We start from the raw sequence: 24,301 nt of genomic DNA on the forward strand, positions 1-24,301 counted from the left end.
TCCTAGCTGCAAACAATCCCTCTCCTAGCTGTAAACAAACCTTCTCCTAGCTGCAAATAAACCCTCTCCTAGCTGCAAATAAACCCTCTCCTAGCTGCAAATAAACCCTCTCCTAGCTGCAAATAAACCCTCTCCTAGCTGCAAATAAACCCTCTCCTAGCTGCAAATAAACCCTCTCCTAGCTGCAAATAAACCCTCTCCTAGCTGCAAACAAACCCTCTCCTAGCTGCAAATAAACCCTCTCCTAGCTGTAAACAAACCCTCTCCTAGCTGTAAACAAACCCTCTCCTAGCTGCAAATAAACCCTTTCCTAGCTGCAAACAAACCCTCTCCTAGCTGCAAATAAACCCTCTCCTAGCTGCAAATAAACCCTCTCCTAGCTGTAAACAAACCCTCTCCTAGCTGTAAACAAACCCTCTCCTAGCTGCAAATAAACCCTCTCCTAGCTGCAAACAAACCCTCTCCTAGCTGCAAATAAACCCTCTCCTAGCTGCAAACAAACCTTCTCCTAGCTGCAAATAAACCCTCTCCTAGCTGTAAACAAACCCTCTCCTAGCTGCAAATAAACCCTCTCCTCGCTGCAAATAAACCCTCTCCTAGCTGCAAATAAACCCTCTCCTAGCTGCAAATAAACCCTCTCCTCGTTGCAAAAACCCTTGCATAGCTGCAAATAAACCCTCTCCTAGCTGCAAATAAACCCTATCCTAGCTGCAAACAAACCCTCTCCTAGCTGCAAACAAACCCTCTCCTAGCTGCAAACAAACCCTCTCCTAGCTGCAAATAAACCCTCTCCTAGCTGCAAATAAATCCTCTCCTAGCTGCAAACCAACCCTCTCCTAGCTGCAAACAAACCCTCTCCTAGCTGCAAACAAACCCTCTCCTAGCTGCAAACAAACCCTCTCCTAGCTGTAAACAAACCCTCTCCTAGCTGCAAACAAACCCTCTCCTAGCTGCAAACAAACCCTCTCCTAGCTGCAAACAAATCCTCTCCTAGCTGCAAACAAACCCTCTCCTAGCTGCAAACAAATCCTCTCCTAGCTGCAAACAAACCCTCTCCTAGCTGCAAACAAACCCGCTCCTAGCTGCAAACAAATCCTCTCCTAGCTGCAAACAAACCCTCTCCTAGCTGTAAACAAACCCTCTCCTAGCTGTAAACAAACTCTCTCCTAGCTGTAAACAAACCCTCTCCTAGCTGCAAACAAACCCTCTCCTAGCTGTAAACAAACCCTCTCCTAGCTGTAAACAAACCCTCTCCTAGCTGCAAACAAACCCTCTCCTAGCTGCAAATAAACCTTCTCCTAGCTGCAAACAAACCCTCTCCTAGCTGCAAACAAATCCTCTCCTAGCTGCAAACAAATCCTCTCCTAGCTGCAAACAAACCCTCTCCTAGCTGTAAACAATCCCTCTCCTAGCTGTAAACAAACCCTCTCCTAGCTGTAAACAAACCCTCTCCTAGCTGCAAACAAACCCTCTCCTAGCTGCAAATAAACCCTCTCCTAGCTGCAAACAAACCCTCTCCTAGCTGCAAACAAACCCTCTCCTAGCTGCAAACAAACCCTCTCCTAGCTGCAAACAAACCCTCTCCTAGCTGCAAATAAACCCTTGCGTAGCTGCAAACAAACCCTCTCCTAGCTGCAAACAAACCCTCTCCTAGCTGCAAATAAACCCTCCCCTAGCTGTAAACAAACCCTCTCCTAGCTGCAAACAAACCCTCTCCTAGCTGCAAACAATCCCTCTCCTAGCTGCAAACAAACCTCTCCTAGCTGCAAACAAACCCTCTCCTAGCTGTAAACAAACCTTCTCCTAGCTGCAAACAAACCCTCTCCTAGCTGTAAACAAACCTTCTCCTAGCTGCAAACAAACCCTCTCCTAGCTGCAAACAATCCCTCTCCTAGCTGCAAACAAACCCTCTCCTAGCTGCAAATAAACCCTCCCCTAGCTGTAAACAAACCCTCTCCTAGCTGCAAACAAACCCTCTCCTAGCTGCAAACAATCCCTCTCCTAGCTGCAAACAAACCCTCTCCTAGCTGCAAACAATCCCTCTCCTAGCTGCAAATAAACCCTCCCCTAGCTGTAAACAAACCCTCTCCTAGCTGCAAACAAACCCTCTCCTAGCTGCAAACAAACCCTCTCCTAGCTGCAAACAAACCCTCTCCTAGCTGCAAATAAACCCTCTCCTAGCTGCAAACAATCCCTCTCCTAGCTGCAAATAAACCCTCTCCTAGCTGCAAACAATCCCTCTCCTAGCTGAAAATAAACCCTCTCCTAGCTGCAAACAATCCCTCTCCTAGCTGCAAATAAACCCTCTCCTAGCTGCAAACAAACCCTCTCCTAGCTGCAAATAAACCCTCTCCTAGCTGTAAACAAACCCTCTCCTAGCTGTAAACAAACCCTCTCCTAGCTGCAAATAAACCCTCTCCTAGCTGCAAACAAACCCTCTCCTAGCTGCAAATAAACCCTCTCCTAGCTGTAAACAAACCCTCTCCTAGCTGTAAACAAACCCTCTCCTAGCTGTAAACAAACCTTCTCCTAGCTGCAAATAAACCCTCTCCTAGCTGCAAACAAACCCTCTCCTAGCTGCAAATAAACCCTCTCCTAGCTGTAAACAAACCCTCTCCTAGCTGTAAACAAACCCTCTCCTAGCTGCAAATAAACCCTCTCCTAGCTGCAAATAAACCCTCTCCTAGCTGTAAACAAACCCTCTCCTAGCTGTAAACAAACCCTCTCCTAGCTGCAAACAAACCCTCTCCTAGCTGCAAACAAACCCTCTCCTAGCAGCAAACAAACCCTCTCCTAGCTGCAAACAAACCCTCTCCTAGCTGTAAACAAACCCTCTCCTAGCTGCAAACAAACCCTCTCCTAGCTGCAAATAAACCCTCTCCTAGCTGTAAACAAACCCTCTCCTAGCTGTAAACAAACCCTCTCCTAGCTGCAAATAAACCCTCTCCTAGCTGTAAACAAACCCTCTCCTAGCTGTAAACAATCCCTCTCCTAGCTGCAAATAAACCCTTGCGTAGCTGCAAACAAACCCTCTCCTAGCTGCAAATAAACCCTCCCCTAGCTGTAAACAAACCCTCTCCTAGCTGTAAACAAACCCTCTCCTAGCTGTAAACAAACCCTCCCCTAGCTGTAAACAAACCCTCTCCTAGCTGCAAACAAACCCTCTCCTAGCTGTAAACAAACCCTCTCCTAGCTGCAAACAAACCCTCTCCTAGCTGCAAATAAACCCTTGCGTAGCTGCAAACAAACCCTCTCCTAGCTGCAAATAAACCCTCCCCTAGCTGTAAACAAACCCTCTCCTAGCTGTAAACAAACCCTCTCCTAGCTGCAAACAAACCCTCTCCTAGCTGCAAACAAACCCTCTCCTAGCTGTAAACAATCCCTCTCCTAGCTGCAAATAAACCCTCTCCTAGCTGCAAACAATCCCTCTCCTAGCTGCAAACAATCCCTCTCCTAGCTGCAAATAAACCCTCTCCTAGCTGCAAACAATCCCTCTCCTAGCTGCAAACAAACCCTCTCCTAGCTGCAAATAAACCCTTGCGTAGCTGTAAACAATCCCTCTCCTAGCTGTAAACAATCCCTCTCCTAGCTGCAAACAAACCCTCTCCTAGCTGCAAACAAACCCTCTCCTAGCTGCAAACAATCCCTCTCCTAGCTGCAAACAATCCCTCTCCTAGCTGCAAACAAACCCTCTCCTAGCTGCAAACAATCCCTCTCCTAGCTGCAAACAAACCCTCTCCTAGCTGCAAACAAACCCTCTCCTAGCTGCAAACAAACCCTCTCCTAGCTGCAAACAAACCCTCTCCTAGCTGCAAACAAACCCTTGCGTAGCTGCAAACAAACCCTCTCCTAGCTGCAAACAATCCCTCTCCTAGCTGCAAATAAACCCTCTCCTAGCTGTAAACAAACCCTCTCCTAGCTGCAAACAATCCCTCTCCTAGCTGCAAACAAACCCTTGCGTAGCTGCAAATAAACCCTCTCCTAGCTGTAAACAAACCCTCTCCTAGCTGCAAACAAACCCTCCCCTAGCTGTAAACAAACCCTCTCCTAGCTGCAAACAATCCCTCTCCTAGCTGCAAATAAACCCTCTCCTAGCTGTAAACAAACCCTCTCCTAGCTGTAAACAAACCCTCTCCTAGCTGCAAACAAACCCTCTCCTAGCTGTAAACAAACCCTCTCCTAGCTGTAAACAAACCCTCTCCTAGCTGCAAACAAACCCTCTCCTAGCTGCAAATAAACCTTCTCCTAGCTGCAAACAAACCCTCTCCTAGCTGCAAACAAATCCTCTCCTAGCTGCAAACAAATCCTCTCCTAGCTGCAAACAAACCCTCTCCTAGCTGTAAACAATCCCTCTCCTAGCTGTAAACAAACCCTCTCCTAGCTGTAAACAAACCCTCTCCTAGCTGCAAACAAACCCTCTCCTAGCTGCAAATAAACCCTCTCCTAGCTGCAAACAAACCCTCTCCTAGCTGCAAACAAACCCTCTCCTAGCTGCAAACAAACCCTCTCCTAGCTGCAAACAAACCCTCTCCTAGCTGCAAATAAACCCTTGCGTAGCTGCAAACAAACCCTCTCCTAGCTGCAAACAAACCCTCTCCTAGCTGCAAATAAACCCTCCCCTAGCTGTAAACAAACCCTCTCCTAGCTGCAAACAAACCCTCTCCTAGCTGCAAACAATCCCTCTCCTAGCTGCAAACAAACCTCTCCTAGCTGCAAACAAACCCTCTCCTAGCTGTAAACAAACCTTCTCCTAGCTGCAAACAAACCCTCTCCTAGCTGTAAACAAACCTTCTCCTAGCTGCAAACAAACCCTCTCCTAGCTGCAAACAATCCCTCTCCTAGCTGCAAACAAACCCTCTCCTAGCTGCAAATAAACCCTCCCCTAGCTGTAAACAAACCCTCTCCTAGCTGCAAACAAACCCTCTCCTAGCTGCAAACAATCCCTCTCCTAGCTGCAAACAAACCCTCTCCTAGCTGCAAACAATCCCTCTCCTAGCTGCAAATAAACCCTCCCCTAGCTGTAAACAAACCCTCTCCTAGCTGCAAACAAACCCTCTCCTAGCTGCAAACAAACCCTCTCCTAGCTGCAAACAAACCCTCTCCTAGCTGCAAATAAACCCTCTCCTAGCTGCAAACAATCCCTCTCCTAGCTGCAAATAAACCCTCTCCTAGCTGCAAACAATCCCTCTCCTAGCTGCAAATAAACCCTCTCCTAGCTGCAAACAATCCCTCTCCTAGCTGCAAATAAACCCTCTCCTAGCTGCAAACAAACCCTCTCCTAGCTGCAAATAAACCCTCTCCTAGCTGTAAACAAACCCTCTCCTAGCTGTAAACAAACCCTCTCCTAGCTGCAAATAAACCCTCTCCTAGCTGCAAACAAACCCTCTCCTAGCTGCAAATAAACCCTCTCCTAGCTGTAAACAAACCCTCTCCTAGCTGTAAACAAACCCTCTCCTAGCTGTAAACAAACCTTCTCCTAGCTGCAAATAAACCCTCTCCTAGCTGCAAACAAACCCTCTCCTAGCTGCAAATAAACCCTCTCCTAGCTGTAAACAAACCCTCTCCTAGCTGTAAACAAACCCTCTCCTAGCTGCAAATAAACCCTCTCCTAGCTGCAAATAAACCCTCTCCTAGCTGTAAACAAACCCTCTCCTAGCTGTAAACAAACCCTCTCCTAGCTGCAAACAAACCCTCTCCTAGCTGCAAACAAACCCTCTCCTAGCAGCAAACAAACCCTCTCCTAGCTGCAAACAAACCCTCTCCTAGCTGTAAACAAACCCTCTCCTAGCTGCAAACAAACCCTCTCCTAGCTGCAAATAAACCCTCTCCTAGCTGTAAACAAACCCTCTCCTAGCTGTAAACAAACCCTCTCCTAGCTGCAAATAAACCCTCTCCTAGCTGTAAACAAACCCTCTCCTAGCTGTAAACAATCCCTCTCCTAGCTGCAAATAAACCCTTGCGTAGCTGCAAACAAACCCTCTCCTAGCTGCAAATAAACCCTCCCCTAGCTGTAAACAAACCCTCTCCTAGCTGTAAACAAACCCTCTCCTAGCTGTAAACAAACCCTCCCCTAGCTGTAAACAAACCCTCTCCTAGCTGCAAACAAACCCTCTCCTAGCTGTAAACAAACCCTCTCCTAGCTGCAAACAAACCCTCTCCTAGCTGCAAATAAACCCTTGCGTAGCTGCAAACAAACCCTCTCCTAGCTGCAAATAAACCCTCCCCTAGCTGTAAACAAACCCTCTCCTAGCTGTAAACAAACCCTCTCCTAGCTGCAAACAAACCCTCTCCTAGCTGCAAACAAACCCTCTCCTAGCTGTAAACAATCCCTCTCCTAGCTGCAAATAAACCCTCTCCTAGCTGCAAACAATCCCTCTCCTAGCTGCAAACAATCCCTCTCCTAGCTGCAAATAAACCCTCTCCTAGCTGCAAACAATCCCTCTCCTAGCTGCAAACAAACCCTCTCCTAGCTGCAAATAAACCCTTGCGTAGCTGTAAACAATCCCTCTCCTAGCTGTAAACAATCCCTCTCCTAGCTGCAAACAAACCCTCTCCTAGCTGCAAACAAACCCTCTCCTAGCTGCAAACAATCCCTCTCCTAGCTGCAAACAATCCCTCTCCTAGCTGCAAACAAACCCTCTCCTAGCTGCAAACAATCCCTCTCCTAGCTGCAAACAAACCCTCTCCTAGCTGCAAACAAACCCTCTCCTAGCTGCAAACAAACCCTCTCCTAGCTGCAAACAAACCCTCTCCTAGCTGCAAACAAACCCTTGCGTAGCTGCAAACAAACCCTCTCCTAGCTGCAAACAATCCCTCTCCTAGCTGCAAATAAACCCTCTCCTAGCTGTAAACAAACCCTCTCCTAGCTGCAAACAATCCCTCTCCTAGCTGCAAACAAACCCTTGCGTAGCTGCAAATAAACCCTCTCCTAGCTGTAAACAAACCCTCTCCTAGCTGCAAACAAACCCTCCCCTAGCTGTAAACAAACCCTCTCCTAGCTGCAAACAATCCCTCTCCTAGCTGCAAATAAACCCTCTCCTAGCTGTAAACAAACCCTCTCCTAGCTGTAAACAAACCCTCTCCTAGCTGCAAACAATCCCTCTCCTAGCTGCAAACAATCCCTCTCCTAGCTGTAAACAAACCCTCTCCTAGCTGCAAATAAACCCTCCCCTAGCTGTAAACAAACCCTCTCCTAGCTGCAAATAAACCCTCTCCTAGCTGCAAATAAACCCTCTCCTAGCTGTAAACAAACCCTCTCCTAGCTGTAAACAAACCCTCTCCTAGCTGCAAATAAACCCTCTCCTAGCTGCAAACAAACCCTCTCCTAGCTGCAAATAAACCCTCTCCTAGCTGCAAACAAACCTTCTCCTAGCTGCAAATAAACCCTCTCCTAGCTGTAAACAAACCTCTCCTAGCTGCAAATAAACCCTCTCCTCGCTGCAAATAAACCCTCTCCTAGCTGCAAATAAACCCTCTCCTAGCTGCAAATAAACCCTATCCTAGCTGCAAACAAACCCTCTCCTAGCTGCAAACAAACCCTCTCCTAGCTGCAAACAAACCCTCTCCTAGCTGCAAATAAACCCTCTCCTAGCTGCAAACAAACCCTCTCCTAGCTGCAAACAAACCCTCTCCTAGCTGCAAACAAACCCTCTCCTAGCTGCAAACAATCCCTCTCCTAGCTGCAAACAAACCCTCCCCTAGCTGCAAACAATCCCTCTCCTAGCTGCAAACAAACCCTCTCCTAGCTGCAAACAAACCCTCTCCTAGCTGCAAACAAACCCTCTCCTAGCTGCAAACAATCCATCTCCTAGCTGCAAACAAACCCTCCCCTAGCTGCAAACAATCCCTCTCCTAGCTGCAAACAATCCCTCTCCTAGCTGCAAACAAACCCTCTCCTAGCTGCAAACAAACCCTCTCCTAGCTGCAAACAAACCCTCCCCTAGCTGCAAACAATCCCTCTCCTAGCTGCAAACAATCCCTCTCCTAGCTGCAAACACACCCTCTCCTAGCTGCAAACAAACCCTCTCCTAGCTGCAAACAAACCTTCTCCTAGCTGCAAACAAATCCTCTCCTAGCTGCAAATAAACCCTCTCCTAGCTGCAAACAAACCTTCTCCTAGCTGTAAACAATCCCTCTCCTAGCTGCAAACAATCCCTCTCCTAGCTGTAAACAAACCTTCTCCTAGCTGCAAATAAACCCTCTCCTAGCTGCAAATAAACCCTCTCCTAGCTGCAAATAAACCCTCTCCTAGCTGCAAATAAACCCTCTCCTAGCTGCAAATAAACCCTCTCCTAGCTGCAAATAAACCCTCTCCTAGCTGCAAATAAACCCTCTCCTAGCTGCAAACAAACCCTCTCCTAGCTGCAAATAAACCCTCTCCTAGCTGTAAACAAACCCTCTCCTAGCTGTAAACAAACCCTCTCCTAGCTGCAAATAAACCCTTTCCTAGCTGCAAACAAACCCTCTCCTAGCTGCAAATAAACCCTCTCCTAGCTGTAAACAAACCCTCTCCTAGCTGTAAACAAACCCTCTCCTAGCTGTAAACAAACCTTCTCCTAGCTGCAAATAAACCCTCTCCTAGCTGCAAACAAACCCTCTCCTAGCTGCAAATAAACCCTCTCCTAGCTGTAAACAAACCCTCTCCTAGCTGTAAACAAACCCTCTCCTAGCTGCAAATAAACCCTCTCCTAGCTGCAAATAAACCCTCTCCTAGCTGTAAACAAACCCTCTCCTAGCTGTAAACAAACCCTCTCCTAGCTGCAAATAAACCCTCTCCTAGCTGCAAACAAACCCTCTCCTAGCTGCAAATAAACCCTCTCCTAGCTGCAAACAAACCTTCTCCTAGCTGCAAATAAACCCTCTCCTAGCTGTAAACAAACCCTCTCCTAGCTGCAAATAAACCCTCTCCTCGCTGCAAATAAACCCTCTCCTAGCTGCAAATAAACCCTCTCCTAGCTGCAAATAAACCCTCTCCTCGTTGCAAAAACCCTTGCATAGCTGCAAATAAACCCTCTCCTAGCTGCAAATAAACCCTATCCTAGCTGCAAACAAACCCTCTCCTAGCTGCAAACAAACCCTCTCCTAGCTGCAAACAAACCCTCTCCTAGCTGCAAATAAACCCTCTCCTAGCTGCAAATAAATCCTCTCCTAGCTGCAAACCAACCCTCTCCTAGCTGCAAACAAACCCTCTCCTAGCTGCAAACAAACCCTCTCCTAGCTGCAAACAAACCCTCTCCTAGCTGTAAACAAACCCTCTCCTAGCTGCAAACAAACCCTCTCCTAGCTGCAAACAAACCCTCTCCTAGCTGCAAACAAATCCTCTCCTAGCTGCAAACAAACCCTCTCCTAGCTGCAAACAAATCCTCTCCTAGCTGCAAACAAACCCTCTCCTAGCTGCAAACAAACCCTCTCCTAGCTGCAAACAAATCCTCTCCTAGCTGCAAACAAACCCTCTCCTAGCTGTAAACAAACCCTCTCCTAGCTGTAAACAAACCCTCTCCTAGCTGTAAACAAACCCTCTCCTAGCTGCAAACAAACCCTCTCCTAGCTGTAAACAAACCCTCTCCTAGCTGTAAACAAACCCTCTCCTAGCTGCAAACAAACCCTCTCCTAGCTGCAAATAAACCTTCTCCTAGCTGCAAACAAACCCTCTCCTAGCTGCAAACAAATCCTCTCCTAGCTGCAAACAAATCCTCTCCTAGCTGCAAACAAACCCTCTCCTAGCTGTAAACAATCCCTCTCCTAGCTGTAAACAAACCCTCTCCTAGCTGTAAACAAACCCTCTCCTAGCTGCAAACAAACCCTCTCCTAGCTGCAAATAAACCCTCTCCTAGCTGCAAACAAACCCTCTCCTAGCTGCAAACAAACCCTCTCCTAGCTGCAAACAAACCCTCTCCTAGCTGCAAACAAACCCTCTCCTAGCTGCAAATAAACCCTTGCGTAGCTGCAAACAAACCCTCTCCTAGCTGCAAACAAACCCTCTCCTAGCTGCAAATAAACCCTCCCCTAGCTGTAAACAAACCCTCTCCTAGCTGCAAACAAACCCTCTCCTAGCTGCAAACAATCCCTCTCCTAGCTGCAAACAAACCCTCTCCTAGCTGCAAGCAAACCCTCTCCTAGCTGTAAACAAACCTTCTCCTAGCTGCAAACAAACCCTCTCCTAGCTGTAAACAAACCTTCTCCTAGCTGCAAACAAACCCTCTCCTAGCTGCAAACAATCCCTCTCCTAGCTGCAAACAAACCCTCTCCTAGCTGCAAATAAACCCTCCCCTAGCTGTAAACAAACCCTCTCCTAGCTGCAAACAAACCCTCTCCTAGCTGCAAACAATCCCTCTCCTAGCTGCAAACAAACCCTCTCCTAGCTGCAAACAATCCCTCTCCTAGCTGCAAATAAACCCTCCCCTAGCTGTAAACAAACCCTCTCCTAGCTGCAAACAAACCCTCTCCTAGCTGCAAACAAACCCTCTCCTAGCTGCAAACAAACCCTCTCCTAGCTGCAAATAAACCCTCTCCTAGCTGCAAACAATCCCTCTCCTAGCTGCAAATAAACCCTCTCCTAGCTGCAAACAATCCCTCTCCTAGCTGCAAATAAACCCTCTCCTAGCTGCAAACAATCCCTCTCCTAGCTGCAAATAAACCCTCTCCTAGCTGCAAACAAACCCTCTCCTAGCTGCAAATAAACCCTCTCCTAGCTGTAAACAAACCCTCTCCTAGCTGTAAACAAACCCTCTCCTAGCTGCAAATAAACCCTCTCCTAGCTGCAAACAAACCCTCTCCTAGCTGCAAATAAACCCTCTCCTAGCTGTAAACAAACCCTCTCCTAGCTGTAAACAAACCCTCTCCTAGCTGTAAACAAACCTTCTCCTAGCTGCAAATAAACCCTCTCCTAGCTGCAAACAAACCCTCTCCTAGCTGCAAATAAACCCTCTCCTAGCTGTAAACAAACCCTCTCCTAGCTGTAAACAAACCCTCTCCTAGCTGCAAATAAACCCTCTCCTAGCTGCAAATAAACCCTCTCCTAGCTGTAAACAAACCCTCTCCTAGCTGTAAACAAACCCTCTCCTAGCTGCAAACAAACCCTCTCCTAGCTGCAAACAAACCCTCTCCTAGCTGCAAACAAACCCTCTCCTAGCTGCAAACAAACCCTCTCCTAGCTGTAAACAAACCCTCTCCTAGCTGCAAACAAACCCTCTCCTAGCTGCAAATAAACCCTCTCCTAGCTGTAAACAAACCCTCTCCTAGCTGTAAACAAACCCTCTCCTAGCTGCAAATAAACCCTCTCCTAGCTGTAAACAAACCCTCTCCTAGCTGTAAACAATCCCTCTCCTAGCTGCAAATAAACCCTTGCGTAGCTGCAAACAAACCCTCTCCTAGCTGCAAATAAACCCTCCCCTAGCTGTAAACAAACCCTCTCCTAGCTGTAAACAAACCCTCTCCTAGCTGCAAACAAACCCTCTCCTAGCTGCAAACAAACCCTCTCCTAGCTGTAAACAAACCCTCTCCTAGCTGTAAACAAACCCTCTCCTAGCTGCAAACAAACCCTCTCCTAGCTGTAAACAAACCCTCTCCTAGCTGTAAACAAACCCTCTCCTAGCTGCAAACAAACCCTCTCCTAGCTGCAAATAAACCTTCTCCTAGCTGCAAACAAACCCTCTCCTAGCTGCAAACAAATCCTCTCCTAGCTGCAAACAAATCCTCTCCTAGCTGCAAACAAACCCTCTCCTAGCTGTAAACAATCCCTCTCCTAGCTGTAAACAAACCCTCTCCTAGCTGTAAACAAACCCTCTCCTAGCTGCAAACAAACCCTCTCCTAGCTGCAAATAAACCCTCTCCTAGCTGCAAACAAACCCTCTCCTAGCTGCAAACAAACCCTCTCCTAGCTGCAAACAAACCCTCTCCTAGCTGCAAACAAACCCTCTCCTAGCTGCAAATAAACCCTTGCGTAGCTGCAAACAAACCCTCTCCTAGCTGCAAACAAACCCTCTCCTAGCTGCAAATAAACCATCCCCTAGCTGTAAACAAACCCTCTCCTAGCTGCAAACAAACCCTCTCCTAGCTGCAAACAATCCCTCTCCTAGCTGCAAACAAACCCTCTCCTAGCTGCAAACAAACCCTCTCCTAGCTGTAAACAAACCTTCTCCTAGCTGCAAACAAACCCTCTCCTAGCTGTAAACAAACCTTCTCCTAGCTGCAAACAAACCCTCTCCTAGCTGCAAACAATCCCTCTCCTAGCTGCAAACAAACCCTCTCCTAGCTGCAAATAAACCCTCCCCTAGCTGTAAACAAACCCTCTCCTAGCTGCAAACAAACCCTCTCCTAGCTGCAAACAATCCCTCTCCTAGCTGCAAACAAACCCTCTCCTAGCTGCAAACAATCCCTCTCCTAGCTGCAAATAAACCCTCCCCTAGCTGTAAACAAACCCTCTCCTAGCTGCAAACAAACCCTCTCCTAGCTGCAAACAAACCCTCTCCTAGCTGCAAACAAACCCTCTCCTAGCTGCAAATAAACCCTCTCCTAGCTGCAAACAATCCCTCTCCTAGCTGCAAATAAACCCTCTCCTAGCTGCAAACAATCCCTCTCCTAGCTGCAAATAAACCCTCTCCTAGCTGCAAACAATCCCTCTCCTAGCTGCAAATAAACCCTCTCCTAGCTGCAAACAAACCCTCTCCTAGCTGCAAATAAACCCTCTCCTAGCTGTAAACAAACCCTCTCCTAGCTGTAAACAAACCCTCTCCTAGCTGCAAATAAACCCTCTCCTAGCTGCAAACAAACCCTCTCCTAGCTGCAAATAAACCCTCTCCTAGCTGTAAACAAACCCTCTCCTAGCTGTAAACAAACCCTCTCCTAGCTGTAAACAAACCTTCTCCTAGCTGCAAATAAACCCTCTCCTAGCTGCAAACAAACCCTCTCCTAGCTGCAAATAAACCCTCTCCTAGCTGTAAACAAACCCTCTCCTAGCTGTAAACAAACCCTCTCCTAGCTGCAAATAAACCCTCTCCTAGCTGCAAATAAACCCTCTCCTAGCTGTAAACAAACCCTCTCCTAGCTGTAAACAAACCCTCTCCTAGCTGCAAACAAACCCTCTCCTAGCTGCAAACAAACCCTCTCCTAGCTGCAAACAAACCCTCTCCTAGCTGCAAACAAACCCTCTCCTAGCTGTAAACAAACCCTCTCCTAGCTGCAAACAAACCCTCTCCTAGCTGCAAATAAACCCTCTCCTAGCTGTAAACAAACCCTCTCCTAGCTGTAAACAAACCCTCTCCTAGCTGCAAATAAACCCTCTCCTAGCTGTAAACAAACCCTCTCCTAGCTGTAAACAATCCCTCTCCTAGCTGCAAATAAACCCTTGCGTAGCTGCAAACAAACCCTCTCCTAGCTTCAAATAAACCCTCCCCTAGCTGTAAACAAACCCTCTCCTAGCTGTAAACAAACCCTCTCCTAGCTGCAAACAAACCCTCTCCTAGCTGCAAACAAACCCTCTCCTAGCTGTAAACAATCCCTCTCCTAGCTGCAAATAAACCCTCTCCTAGCTGCAAACAATCCCTCTCCTAGCTGCAAACAATCCCTCTCCTAGCTGCAAATAAACCCTCTCCTAGCTGCAAACAATCCCTCTCCTAGCTGCAAACAAACCCTCTCCTAGCTGCAAATAAACCCTTGCGTAGCTGTAAACAATCCCTCTCCTAGCTGTAAACAATCCCTCTCCTAGCTGCAAACAAACCCTCTCCTAGCTGCAAACAAACCCTCTCCTAGCTGCAAACAATCCCTCTCCTAGCTGCAAACAATCCCTCTCCTAGCTGCAAACAATCCCTCTCCTAGCTGCAAACAAACCCTCTCCTAGCTGCAAACAATCCCTCTCCTAGCTGCAAACAAACCCTCTCCTAGCTGCAAACAAACCCTCTCCTAGCTGCAAACAAACCCTCTCCTAGCTGCAAACAAACCCTCTCCTAGCTGCAAACAAACCCTTGCGTAGCTGCAAACAAACCCTCTCCTAGCTGCAAACAATCCCTCTCCTAGCTGCAAATAAACCCTCTCCTAGCTGTAAACAAACCCTCTCCTAGCTGCAAACAATCCCTCTCCTAGCTGCAAACAAACCCTTGCGTAGCTGCAAATAAACCCTCTCCTAGCTGTAAACAAACCCTCTCCTAGCTGCAAACAAACCCTCCCCTAGCTGTAAACAAACCCTCTCCTAGCTGCAAACAATCCCTCTCCTAGCTGCAAATAAACCCTCTCCTAGCTGTAAACAAACCCTCTCCTAGCTGTAAACAAACCCTCTCCTAGCTGCAAACAATCCCTCTCCTAGCTGCAAACAATCCCTCTCCTAGCTGTAAACAAACCCTCTCCTAGCTGCAAATAAACCCTCCCCTAGCTGTAAACAAACCCTCTCCTAGCTGCAAATAAACCCTCTCCTAGCTGCAAATAAACCCTCTCCTAGCTGTAAACAAACCCTCTCCTAGCTGTAAACAAACCCTCTCCTAGCTGCAAATAAACCCTCTCCTAGCTGCAAACAAACCCTCTCCTAGCTGCAAATAAACCCTCTCCTAGCTGCAAACAAACCCTCTCCTAGCTGCAAACAAACCCTCTCCTAGCTGCAAACAAATCCTCTCCTAGCTGCAAACAAACCCTCTCCTAGCTGTAAACAAACCCTCTCCTAGCTGTAAACAAACCCTCTCCTAGCTGCAAACAAACCCTCTCCTAGCTGCAAATAAACCTTCTCCTAGCTGCAAACAAACCCTCTCCTAGTACAGTATATCAACTGAGTTAAGTAGCAGCTTTCTCATTTGTTTTGCCCATCTCGATAATGTGCCTCGTGTGGTAGAGAGCACAGACCTCATTGTGTAAAACTATCTTTGTCCGTCTTCTATTTTGACGTTTTTTTGGCACTGCTACTCATACCAAAGCACTATGGAGATTTATATGTGTGTTGTAGATAAATAACAATATTTCCATTTTGGACTGTGTCTTTATCCAGAGGTATCCTGCAACACAGCTGGTTCTCTTTTTACCCAGCATAACACCCTGGAGACAGACAGGAGAAATGGGACTGGTGCCACTCCATCCTCTGGGAGGCTGGAGCACATTATAGAGAGAGAGAGAGAGAGAGAGAGTAGATTCTGGGTTGGGACGGAGGGGATGGAAGGGTGATATGTTTGGCTCCATGGCACATCATTGAAAGCATTTTGCTATCTCTGTGATTTAACCCATTGTATTGCATATATCAATCAGCAAACTGTAGGCTTTGCGTACGCTGCGATGGAATTGACTATTATATGAGGAAAGTGTATCTGATATGTTTTATGGCATCACTATCTGACATAGGACAGTCAAATGGGTGATAGGGGAAGTGGCACATCTGTCTGGTACAAGGTGCTAGAAATAACTGGTTTTGACATCCCATACAGTAAATCACTTAAATGATTGGAATGATTTGGATTTTTTATATATATATTTCCTCCCGCATCTAAAGAAAAAAAACACACTTACAAGCCTCGATATGTAGCTCCAAGCATCAGTTCGCACGTCAAGCTGACATAAATATTCACATTCTCTCTAAGATTGCACTCTCTACCCTTAAACCACCATGTCAAACCATGTTCTGACATTCAAAAAAGAAATTCTGTACTAGTGATGTGAATTCAAGCAAAGAACCATAATGACCTAGGCTAATGCTGAGATGTGCTAAACAGTTGCTGTGCTGAGTGCACGCTGAGATGGGAGGACTGTGCCCAGAATGCTGTCATTGTCCATAGCCACCTCTCATACCTCTCCCAGTCTGCCAGCTCCCAGTGGAGCTGAAACCGGAATGCATGAAGAAGAACAAACAAAGATCCGCCTTAGTTTTAACACAGCTGGAGTTTGTTTTAGAGATGGAAGGTGCCTTGCAGCTCATATGTCTTGGGTTGTTACTTTTGGATGGCAGGTTTCAGAAGCCAGACACTGTAGCAGCTATAGGGTAAGGTCATTTCATATCTGGCACTTGAAAGGTAATGTTGTGTACACCTGAATCCCCTCTGTAGGCTGTTCTCCTGAAACAGACTGACGATGGCTCCATTTCTAAGCAGCCTGGATCTGTATCTGCACCACAGTCTGCCTCACGTTGCACATTCAGGATCTGTCACTGGCAGACATAGAACAGAGCCACATTCAGTTGCAAAACGTTCTCCAACGTTACAGATAGAATTTCCGTGCATAGAGCTGACGTTATTCCTTATTCAACACATACAGGAGGAATGTTTGTTCTACATAGCATATTTCTATCTGACCGTCCTGCTGAACACGCCCCAGCTGTGGAGCCTTGTGCCCAGTCTACACTACCTACAATGCTGTCTACACACTCCTTATCCCACTCTTACTCTGGGATAAGAGCCACATAAAGATATATGTGATATGTATAGAACCTATACAGTTGAAGTCGGAAGTTTACTTACACTTAGGTCGGAGTCATTAAAACTAATTTTTCAACCACTCCACAAATTTCTTGTTAACAAACTATAGTTTTGGCAAGTCAGTTAGGACATCTACTTTGTGCATGACACAAGTCATTTTTCCAACAACTGTTTACAGACAGATTATTTCACTTATAATTCACTGTATCGCAATTCCAGTGGGTCAGAAGTTTACGTACACTAAGTTGACTGTGCCTTTAAACAGCTTGGAAAATGTACATACACCTTAGCCAAATACATTTAAACTCAGTTTTTCACAATTCCTGACATTTAATCCTAGTAAAAATTCCCTGTTTTAGGTCAGTTAGGACCTAAGAATATGGGTTGATGAAGTGATGGTAATAAGACCAACAGGAAACTTTGGAATCCAATTCTATACAAAACTTGGGAAATGTATTACTAATTAGAAACGTACAATATGCTAAGACCTTTTACATTTTGTACATTCATCTGTTAAAATAAGTCATTTGGCTTTTAGCGTGATTCTTATTGATCAGCATCAGATGAAATGTTAACAGGGCACATGAATCTTTAACCCCATTGTCAAGCTCCCTTCTGCTTCAGTTCCATAGTGATCTCCATGCAATCAACTGTTAGAAGTAAAACCGTTATAAGTAAATGAAATTATTCAATTGGCAGCCAAGTTTGTCATGTGATGAATAACTCCTGCTGTAAAATGACACAATGTTCCCATCTCCCCAGCAACAACTGACAACAGCAGCTCTATCTGCCCTGCTGGTTTCCAGGAGACCCGGCCTAGCTCCTCCTCCTGAGGAGTGCTGAGGCTGCAGCATGGAGCCCCAGGGGAGTCTGGGAGTGGAGGGGGCCTTCAGCCTGCAGCTGGCGCTGCTGGTGCCCAGTCTCCGGAGCGAGGCAGTGACCCACGAGCTGGAAGATCTGACTATGGAGCCCAGTCCAAGCCTGCCACCTCTCAAAGAGCGTAAGAACGGTGAGTAGTAGACCATTCAGTCACATAGGTCAATCACCTAGGGCAGGGCTGCCCAACCCTCATCCTGGAGATCTACTGTCCTGTAGATTTTCAGTCCAACCCTAATTTAGCATATCTGATTCAGCTAGTTAAGGTCTTGTTGAGCAGCACAGCAGGACATGCAAACTTGGCTGCCAGTTGAATAATGTATTAGAGGTTTAAAAAGGCTTCTAAAGTTTGTAATTTCCACTTTGCATATTCATTTCCAATTTGTAATTGCATACCTAGTATCAGGAGGATGAGTGGTGAAAACACAGAGGGTGAATCAATTGTATTTGATTTCTTGCATCCTCTCTCCTTGCCTCCTTCTCAAAATGCATTGAAGCAGATCCGAGGCGCTGACAAATCAAGGAAATAAGATTGAAATTAACCCAGAGACTCTGGTTTCTATATCATCCATCAGAGAGCAAGCCTGCCCTGACAGTGAGAAAACAAACTCCTCTCCAGTCCAGAGAGATTTGTTTGTGGAGAGAAGTGGGGAATTATACTGGAATTGCATCTGGAAGCCAACACATAATCACAGCTTGAACGGTTCCTGACATCAAGTCCCAAAGTCAGTCCTCTCCTTGGGCCACTAAGTGTTTTGTTTGTTGGTTGCTCTCAGAAAAGCGGGAATTATTAATGAGTTAATGATATTATAAATTAGATGCAGATTCTGATGAACAGACTTCAACAAAGTCAATGAACGGGTTGAGCCTCTAATTTAACTTTTCACTGATGATGAATTCCTTACTAATATTTCCCAGTGCATTTTCCTTGAAATTGTGAACCTTCAGTATCTTGAGATCTCCTCTGTTATCTCACTCTCCTAACCCACTGGTTCTCAGACCAAAGCCAGAACCCCAATCTGGAAATATTCCTCTGGCATGTGAACCATAGTGAGGGGTAGCACTGAGGCAGTGTCTGGTGGGGAGGCTGACACTCACCCACCCCGAGTGGTAGCCTGACATTTTCCCAGTCCCTAGAGAGACCACTGTTCACCCCAACCTTATTGCCCAAGAGACAGACACTGGGAAAACTCAAATGTGTTGCACTCTATGCCTTGTTGATGATGTGATGATGTAGTGGAGATTTTTTAAATTTAGTTCCGTTTCAAAATACATGCGTCTGGCCAAGTTTAATCTCTCGTGTACTGACCCTTACTACCCTCCCCTCACAAGCCCCTCCCTCAGAAAACTTGGACTCGACTCAGACTATGATGTCTTTTATCACCAGAATAATACAGGAAGTTCGCTGTTTGTTTTCTCTTCTGGTTAATGTCTGATTAATAATTTCCAATGCAGCTCACGTGATACACGGGACCCAACATTTTTGTATTGATAGCGATGCACATCGGACATCATACGCCATCCATTATTGAAGTGTTTACTCCATACAGTATGCACTTGTGGAGGCCCTTGACATTGCAACATCAACACACCCCTTTAGTGGGGAGCTCTCATAGGCCAGTGTCTCTGCTTGGTACTCCATCTTGTGCCACTCTCTGTATTGATTGCCACTTTCTTCTTGCTCTGGGCTGCAGACACATTGATCCCATGCAGACACATTGATCCCATTGCAGGCCAGGTCTGAGCTCCATGAATCCCTCCCCACCATGGCTCTTTCTCCCTCCCTGGGCCCCAGCAGGAGCTGACACAGTCAGGCACGTCACAGGGAGCATCTGGGGCGTCTAGAGCACAGTCTGCATCCTGTCTTTCTTCCTAAGAGGGAGACCCCCTGTAGTGGATTCACATGCACAACAGGGGCTAGAATCAGGATCAGGACCGGCTCTATAGAGGAGCTTGCTTTCATTTAAGCAGCATTCCTAATCCATTTGAACACATGATGCCGGCCAGTCATTTTCCTTTCGGGTCTGTATCTTTGTTAGTGTCATAATATGACTACCGCTGTTTATCTAGACATTCAGCTTGCAGTTGTTTCATTTTATAGTATTGTAAGGTTAACACGTTCATGACTGTTCCCAAGTTGTCCTTGAACATTGACATGGGTGAAATATAGCAGGGCGAAATGGATTGGAATGGAAATAGAAGCAGCATGCCAGTTCATGTTGGCTGCCCTCTGCCCTTTAACCTGCAGTGTTAGGGAGTAGGGAGGGACACAGATCTGGACTTCAAGCGTATGACTCATACTTCCTGTATGTGAATGCTAACCCGGCTGGAAATGACCATCTATTCATCTGGTATCACTCTTCGGTGTTCTCTCTTCCCTGTTGTCCCTTTAGAAGTCTCCTCTGGGTGGGTGATATTTATCTTTGCTGTTATTGGTTCTCGGACACAGAGACCAGATTGATATATGTTCTCCTAGACAACATTGTGAAGGAGACAGGGTTGAATGCAACCACCTCCCATTTCTAATGTTTACATTTAATCTATTTTGTTTGAAATCCGAAAGACAATATTGATACTTATGTCAATATTAGTCAGCAACAGCCACGGTTGGGTCTACACAAATGAAAACAATAGATAAGATTGTATTAATGTCATGTTTGTGCTTTGAGTGTCGTGTTGTAGTCGAAATAATGAAATGAAAATGATAGCAATAACAAGAATGTGCTAAATGTCAGAAATACACACTTTACAACTGGGAAAAGTGACAAAGATAAACATCAATGTCCCAGGGGCCTCAGCATGTTTGTTTTTGTCATTCTTATCCAGTGACACAACATGGTATGAAAATAAATTCCCAGCTCGTTTTCTCATGGAGCTTTTCATCCTCGCACTCAAAAGTCACAAATACTCTATGTTTTTGGGCCAAGAAAGACACAATAAGTTAAAATGACATTTCAATACATGCATGTAGTTAGCCTATTTCATGATATGGTTGAAAGTATGACTTACCTTTATAGACTTTTAGGACAGCAGTTGGTTTAGTCAAAAGTTTGTATTGTTCTCTGTGTTGTTTTGGTAATTAAAGTTGCTTGACTCATTGTATTTAGTTCTAATGAGGCTAGTGTTGAAAGAGCAGAGCACTGAGAGCTGAGCAGAGTGACCCAGCAGGGGTTAACAGTGGCTCGTCTGTCTGTGTTCCCTCCTCCTCCTGACGCTGAGCCCAGCCAGAGCATGAGTGAGCGCACACTCGCTCCCGCTGAGACCAACACAAAGACAGGCAGAGCGAGATTGGAGAGACTGGAGAGAGAGAGGGAGGGACTGTACGTACCAGACTGTGAGAAACAGTTCTCTTACCATACGCTCCTAGCTGGGTGTTTTCCCTCATTACCAAACCCTCATGCTGGTCCTCGTTCCTCACTGCCCTGATCACTCCATGGGACTCCAGACCCGGCCGCTAAGCGACCCGGCTCTCTCCTCCTCTATGGCGTGCCTCGACGTGGAGACCCCCGCCGTCTGCAGGGGTAAATTTAAATCAGGTGCCCGTCTCTCTCTGTCTTTCCTTTTCTCCCTCCTCATTCTTTCACTCTCTCTTTCTATCGCTTACCTTTTCACTCTTTCTTGCTCTCTCTGCTAGGTAGCATCACTACGTTGTTGGCATGAAGCCTAGTATCAACATAAATCAGAATCCATTTTGGTTTCCTCTACGGTTGTCTCCAAAAATGTTGTGTGTTTAGGACTTTTTAACTACAGTATATTCTCACTAGAAGGCAGGTAGTTGTTTAAGTTCTCAGTAAAATAATGGAGTTACAGTGAAATGTGTATGGCTTTATGGGTTTAGCTCTGCTTTTCAGTCAACGTGATTACCTTGAATGAAATATACAGCTACTTATAGGCCTTGACCAACTTGACCCACGGCAGTGATGTCAGAGTAATCTGTAATGATTAATTGATGATAACACCTTGACGCTGGGCTAGGACAGAGACAGAGAGCCCCACCAGGAAATGATAGGGCATTACAGAACGAATAGCTATTAAATTATGTCCAGTATCCGTTTGAGACTGGATTAACAGCATCACAATAGTGTAAAGAGTTGTTGTTTTCTATTAGAAACAAGCAAAGTCAAAATGAGGGAGGAGATGAGGCCAGAATGAGGGAGGGGACTAGGGAGGTGGGTTTATATAGCGTATCATATTATTAGGATCCTTAAACCCAGGACTCGGTGTTCACTTCTTATGATGACAAATAACTGCAGAGCTCAGTGTTACCCTCAGGCTATCAGCTAAGCATGATGTCACCACTTAGTTTGTACCTTTTCCTGAACGATAGCATTCTGCTGTACAGTATGTTGGCTTGGGAGGAATAGTCCCCAGTGAAATGCTAAACCTGGAAATGCTGTTGCTCCACATTCTGTTTGTGATCTGCATACTGTTGCAGGGCAGCTCCTGATAGTATTAGGTGTTTCAAAGAACAACTTGGTGTGTAAAGAAAAGGTGATATGACTCTATTACCTGGCTTCAATGTAGGTCATATTTAAAAGCTATTGTGTCCCCTCGGGTCATGGGTGTAGAATCATTCTTGGATGAGTTGGATGGATCTGGTTTGAATTTATTGGCAATGTTTTATTCCTTATCTATCTTCGAGCATACATCAAACAACAAACTGACTCATCGAGTGAATGAGCATTTGCAAGGGCATGGAGCACAGCTGAGCTGCAAGGAGAATACTGTATATTTCCAGCAATAATGTCAACATAGCTTATGTCAGTGTCCGACTGTCTCTATAACAGTGTAGCCGTAACAAAACAGATTCTCTTTTATATTTACGCAGAGTGTTTCTAGGAAAAAGTCAGAACAAGAGATCTAATGGTAGACTTTGTCCAGAGATGAGTTTTGTTGAGACGAACATAGGCAGGGGATTAGAGATAGAATCAGGAGACAGGGATATTAGTAAAGCCTATGTACACTCTGAGGTTTGTGAAGTACCTCTGTTTATGTTGTGCTGGAGAGCAGGGGAGTACAGCCGACTTGCATCACACAGAGGTTAGCCAGGGTTCACTGAGAACAGCACTATTGACATCGGCCAAACAAAATGTAAGGAGCACTTCAGGCATGGGCTGTACTTTCCACGTTGATGTCAAGAATAACAACTTGAAATGCAGTATTGTTCTCATAAATCGACAATTATCCTTTAGCATTCTTTTCCAGTCGAGTCAAAGTGGATAATATGAATTTTGAAACCAACCAATGGTAATTCTCTCCTATCTTCCAAAATGATCTTTCTGTGTCGGTGCCCCCCTGGTGTGCAGGTTGACATGTATGGTCATAAGTCTTGTCCTGGAGGCAGCACTGAGCGATTTCCCCTTAGATAGGCGATCTGTAAAGTCACAATTTTGTAAAAATGAATGAAAACAAACATGAGCTTTTTGGTCTTAATTTAAAGTTAGGGTTAGGCATTAGGGTTACCAGTGTGGTTAAAGATAGGGTCAAAATCTAATTTTATGTCTTTGTGGCTGTTCCAGCTAGTGACCGCTGCAGAACTTCCTCCAGAACAAGATTCATGAAAAAACTGCTAACCTGACCCTGGTGTGAACGTGTAATGGGAACCATGGATAGGGAGCAGGAACACAGTGTTCTGAGCCATGGAGGCGCAGAGGGGCTTGTAAAAGTTTTGGGGGGCTCTGAGAATGGACTCAGTTGCTCCCCTGCCTTGGCTCCCTGGGACTCTCTGTGCTCATCTGTCCACCAGTGGGAGCGGGTCCCCCCCACTCTGTACAATGCTTTGGGTTCCAGTCCAGTCCCGGCCCCCACCCCCATGCCACCTCCAGACTCCATGGTTCCCAGGCCTTCTTCTCACAGCTGCCCAGTTTATTTTAGCTGGAGTGAGTCACGTTGGCCTGGTCAGACGCAGTGACTGTCCCAGGGGACTAGAGCGGAGCAGGCCTGGGTGTGTATGTAGTATGTAGTGTTTAGTGTCTATGTGTGTGTTTGACTGTGCATTGACCATCTGGCTATAGCCAATGAGCAGTCTACTCCAGCAGTTGTCCGACCTCTCTATGAACAGAGTGCCTTGGTGACGATAAGGGCCCCAACATTCTTCACAGCGCCGCGTCGTTCGTCACCATCAACCGTCACCTTCCTCTTCAAATATTTTTGCTGAGGATCACTGTTATTCCACTGAAATAACACGTCCACGCTCGCCTGTTTATAACATGTTTAAACTGGGCCCACACTGCAGTTTATTATGATAGAAAAATAACATTGGGTGCCGTCCAAGGATTTGGAGCCTCCTGCATAAGAGGCCTTCTTGTCTTTTTATGTTCCAAGGACTTCATGGATCAGTGCTTACCGCTCCAAAACAAGACTACACATCTCACTTTTTATGGGGCGGCACTTACAAAAGAGACCGAGTTCACTCAGTCCTGGGATGACATCATGTCCAACTCGGAGGTGACTCGGACAAATGAACATTGCCCTGTAATTAGTCTTCAGGGTTTGTTCTTTCTACAGTGGTACTTGAGAAAGACTCATCCCATGCCCATGTCTATCTATGTTTGTATTTCAAGTTGAACATCTATGTAAAGTTACCTCTGCATTTGCATCCCAGTCTGTCCTCAGTATGTCCTTGTCTTCACTTTATTTGAAGAGAGCTTGTATATTAATATTTAAAGCCCATGTAATTGCTCAAATGTAAACTCACAGTGCCAAGAAGAGTGCAATTGCTAGTTGTCTGGTAGGTTAACCATGCAGAAAGTCTGTAGGCTGTCTTTATAGGATGTCTTAGGTGGAGGAACAGGACTTCCTGTTTTGTTCTGGCTGGGCTGTGATGTGTCAACACAAATTGGTGACTGGTCAATTTTTTCGGGTCCATTACTCAATTTTCTTCTTCATAACAAATTGTGTCCAGTACACAATGTTCTTTATAAGGAATTCCAAATTGTTGTGGCTAAAGTTATCTAGGTGGCTAACGTTAGCTAGGCTAGTGGTTAAGGTTCGGAGTTAGGGTTAGGGGTTAAGGTTAGGGTTAGCTAGCATGCTAGCTAAGT

General features: G+C 45.9%; 1 protein-coding gene and 1 long non-coding RNA gene across 8 annotated transcripts in view; one reads left to right on the forward strand and one right to left on the reverse strand.

The window, feature by feature from the left end:
* LOC110538463 (myocardin-related transcription factor B) overlaps positions 1 to 24,301 on the forward strand; it is a 55,904-nt gene that overhangs the window by 15,150 nt on the left and 16,453 nt on the right. For 2 of the 7 annotated variants that reach the window (XM_036938322.2, XM_090193369.1), the window contains exon 2: positions 17,145 to 17,391. In XM_036938322.2, the coding sequence (XP_036794217.2) occupies positions 17,235 to 17,391 (157 nt within the window). In that variant the 5' untranslated portion in view covers positions 17,145 to 17,234. Of the gene's footprint in view, positions 1 to 17,144; positions 17,392 to 19,177; positions 20,795 to 22,777; positions 23,203 to 24,301 lie in introns of those variants that run through there. The other 5 variants (XM_090193367.1, XM_090193368.1, XM_090193366.1 and 2 more) reach the window with 5 other exon arrangements.
* Positions 14,940 to 20,410, reverse strand: LOC149979374 (uncharacterized). Its single transcript, XR_016485269.1, has 3 exons — positions 20,268 to 20,410; positions 17,655 to 17,768; positions 14,940 to 16,114 (listed from the first exon to the last, which is right to left on the reverse strand). It is a non-coding gene; the product is annotated as an uncharacterized LOC149979374 (long non-coding RNA).

The sequence above is a fragment of the Oncorhynchus mykiss genome, chromosome 12 (assembly GCF_057628025.1).
Source record: "Oncorhynchus mykiss isolate SJ-2025 chromosome 12, ASM5762802v1, whole genome shotgun sequence".
Classification (NCBI taxonomy): Eukaryota; Metazoa; Chordata; class Actinopteri; order Salmoniformes; family Salmonidae; genus Oncorhynchus; species Oncorhynchus mykiss.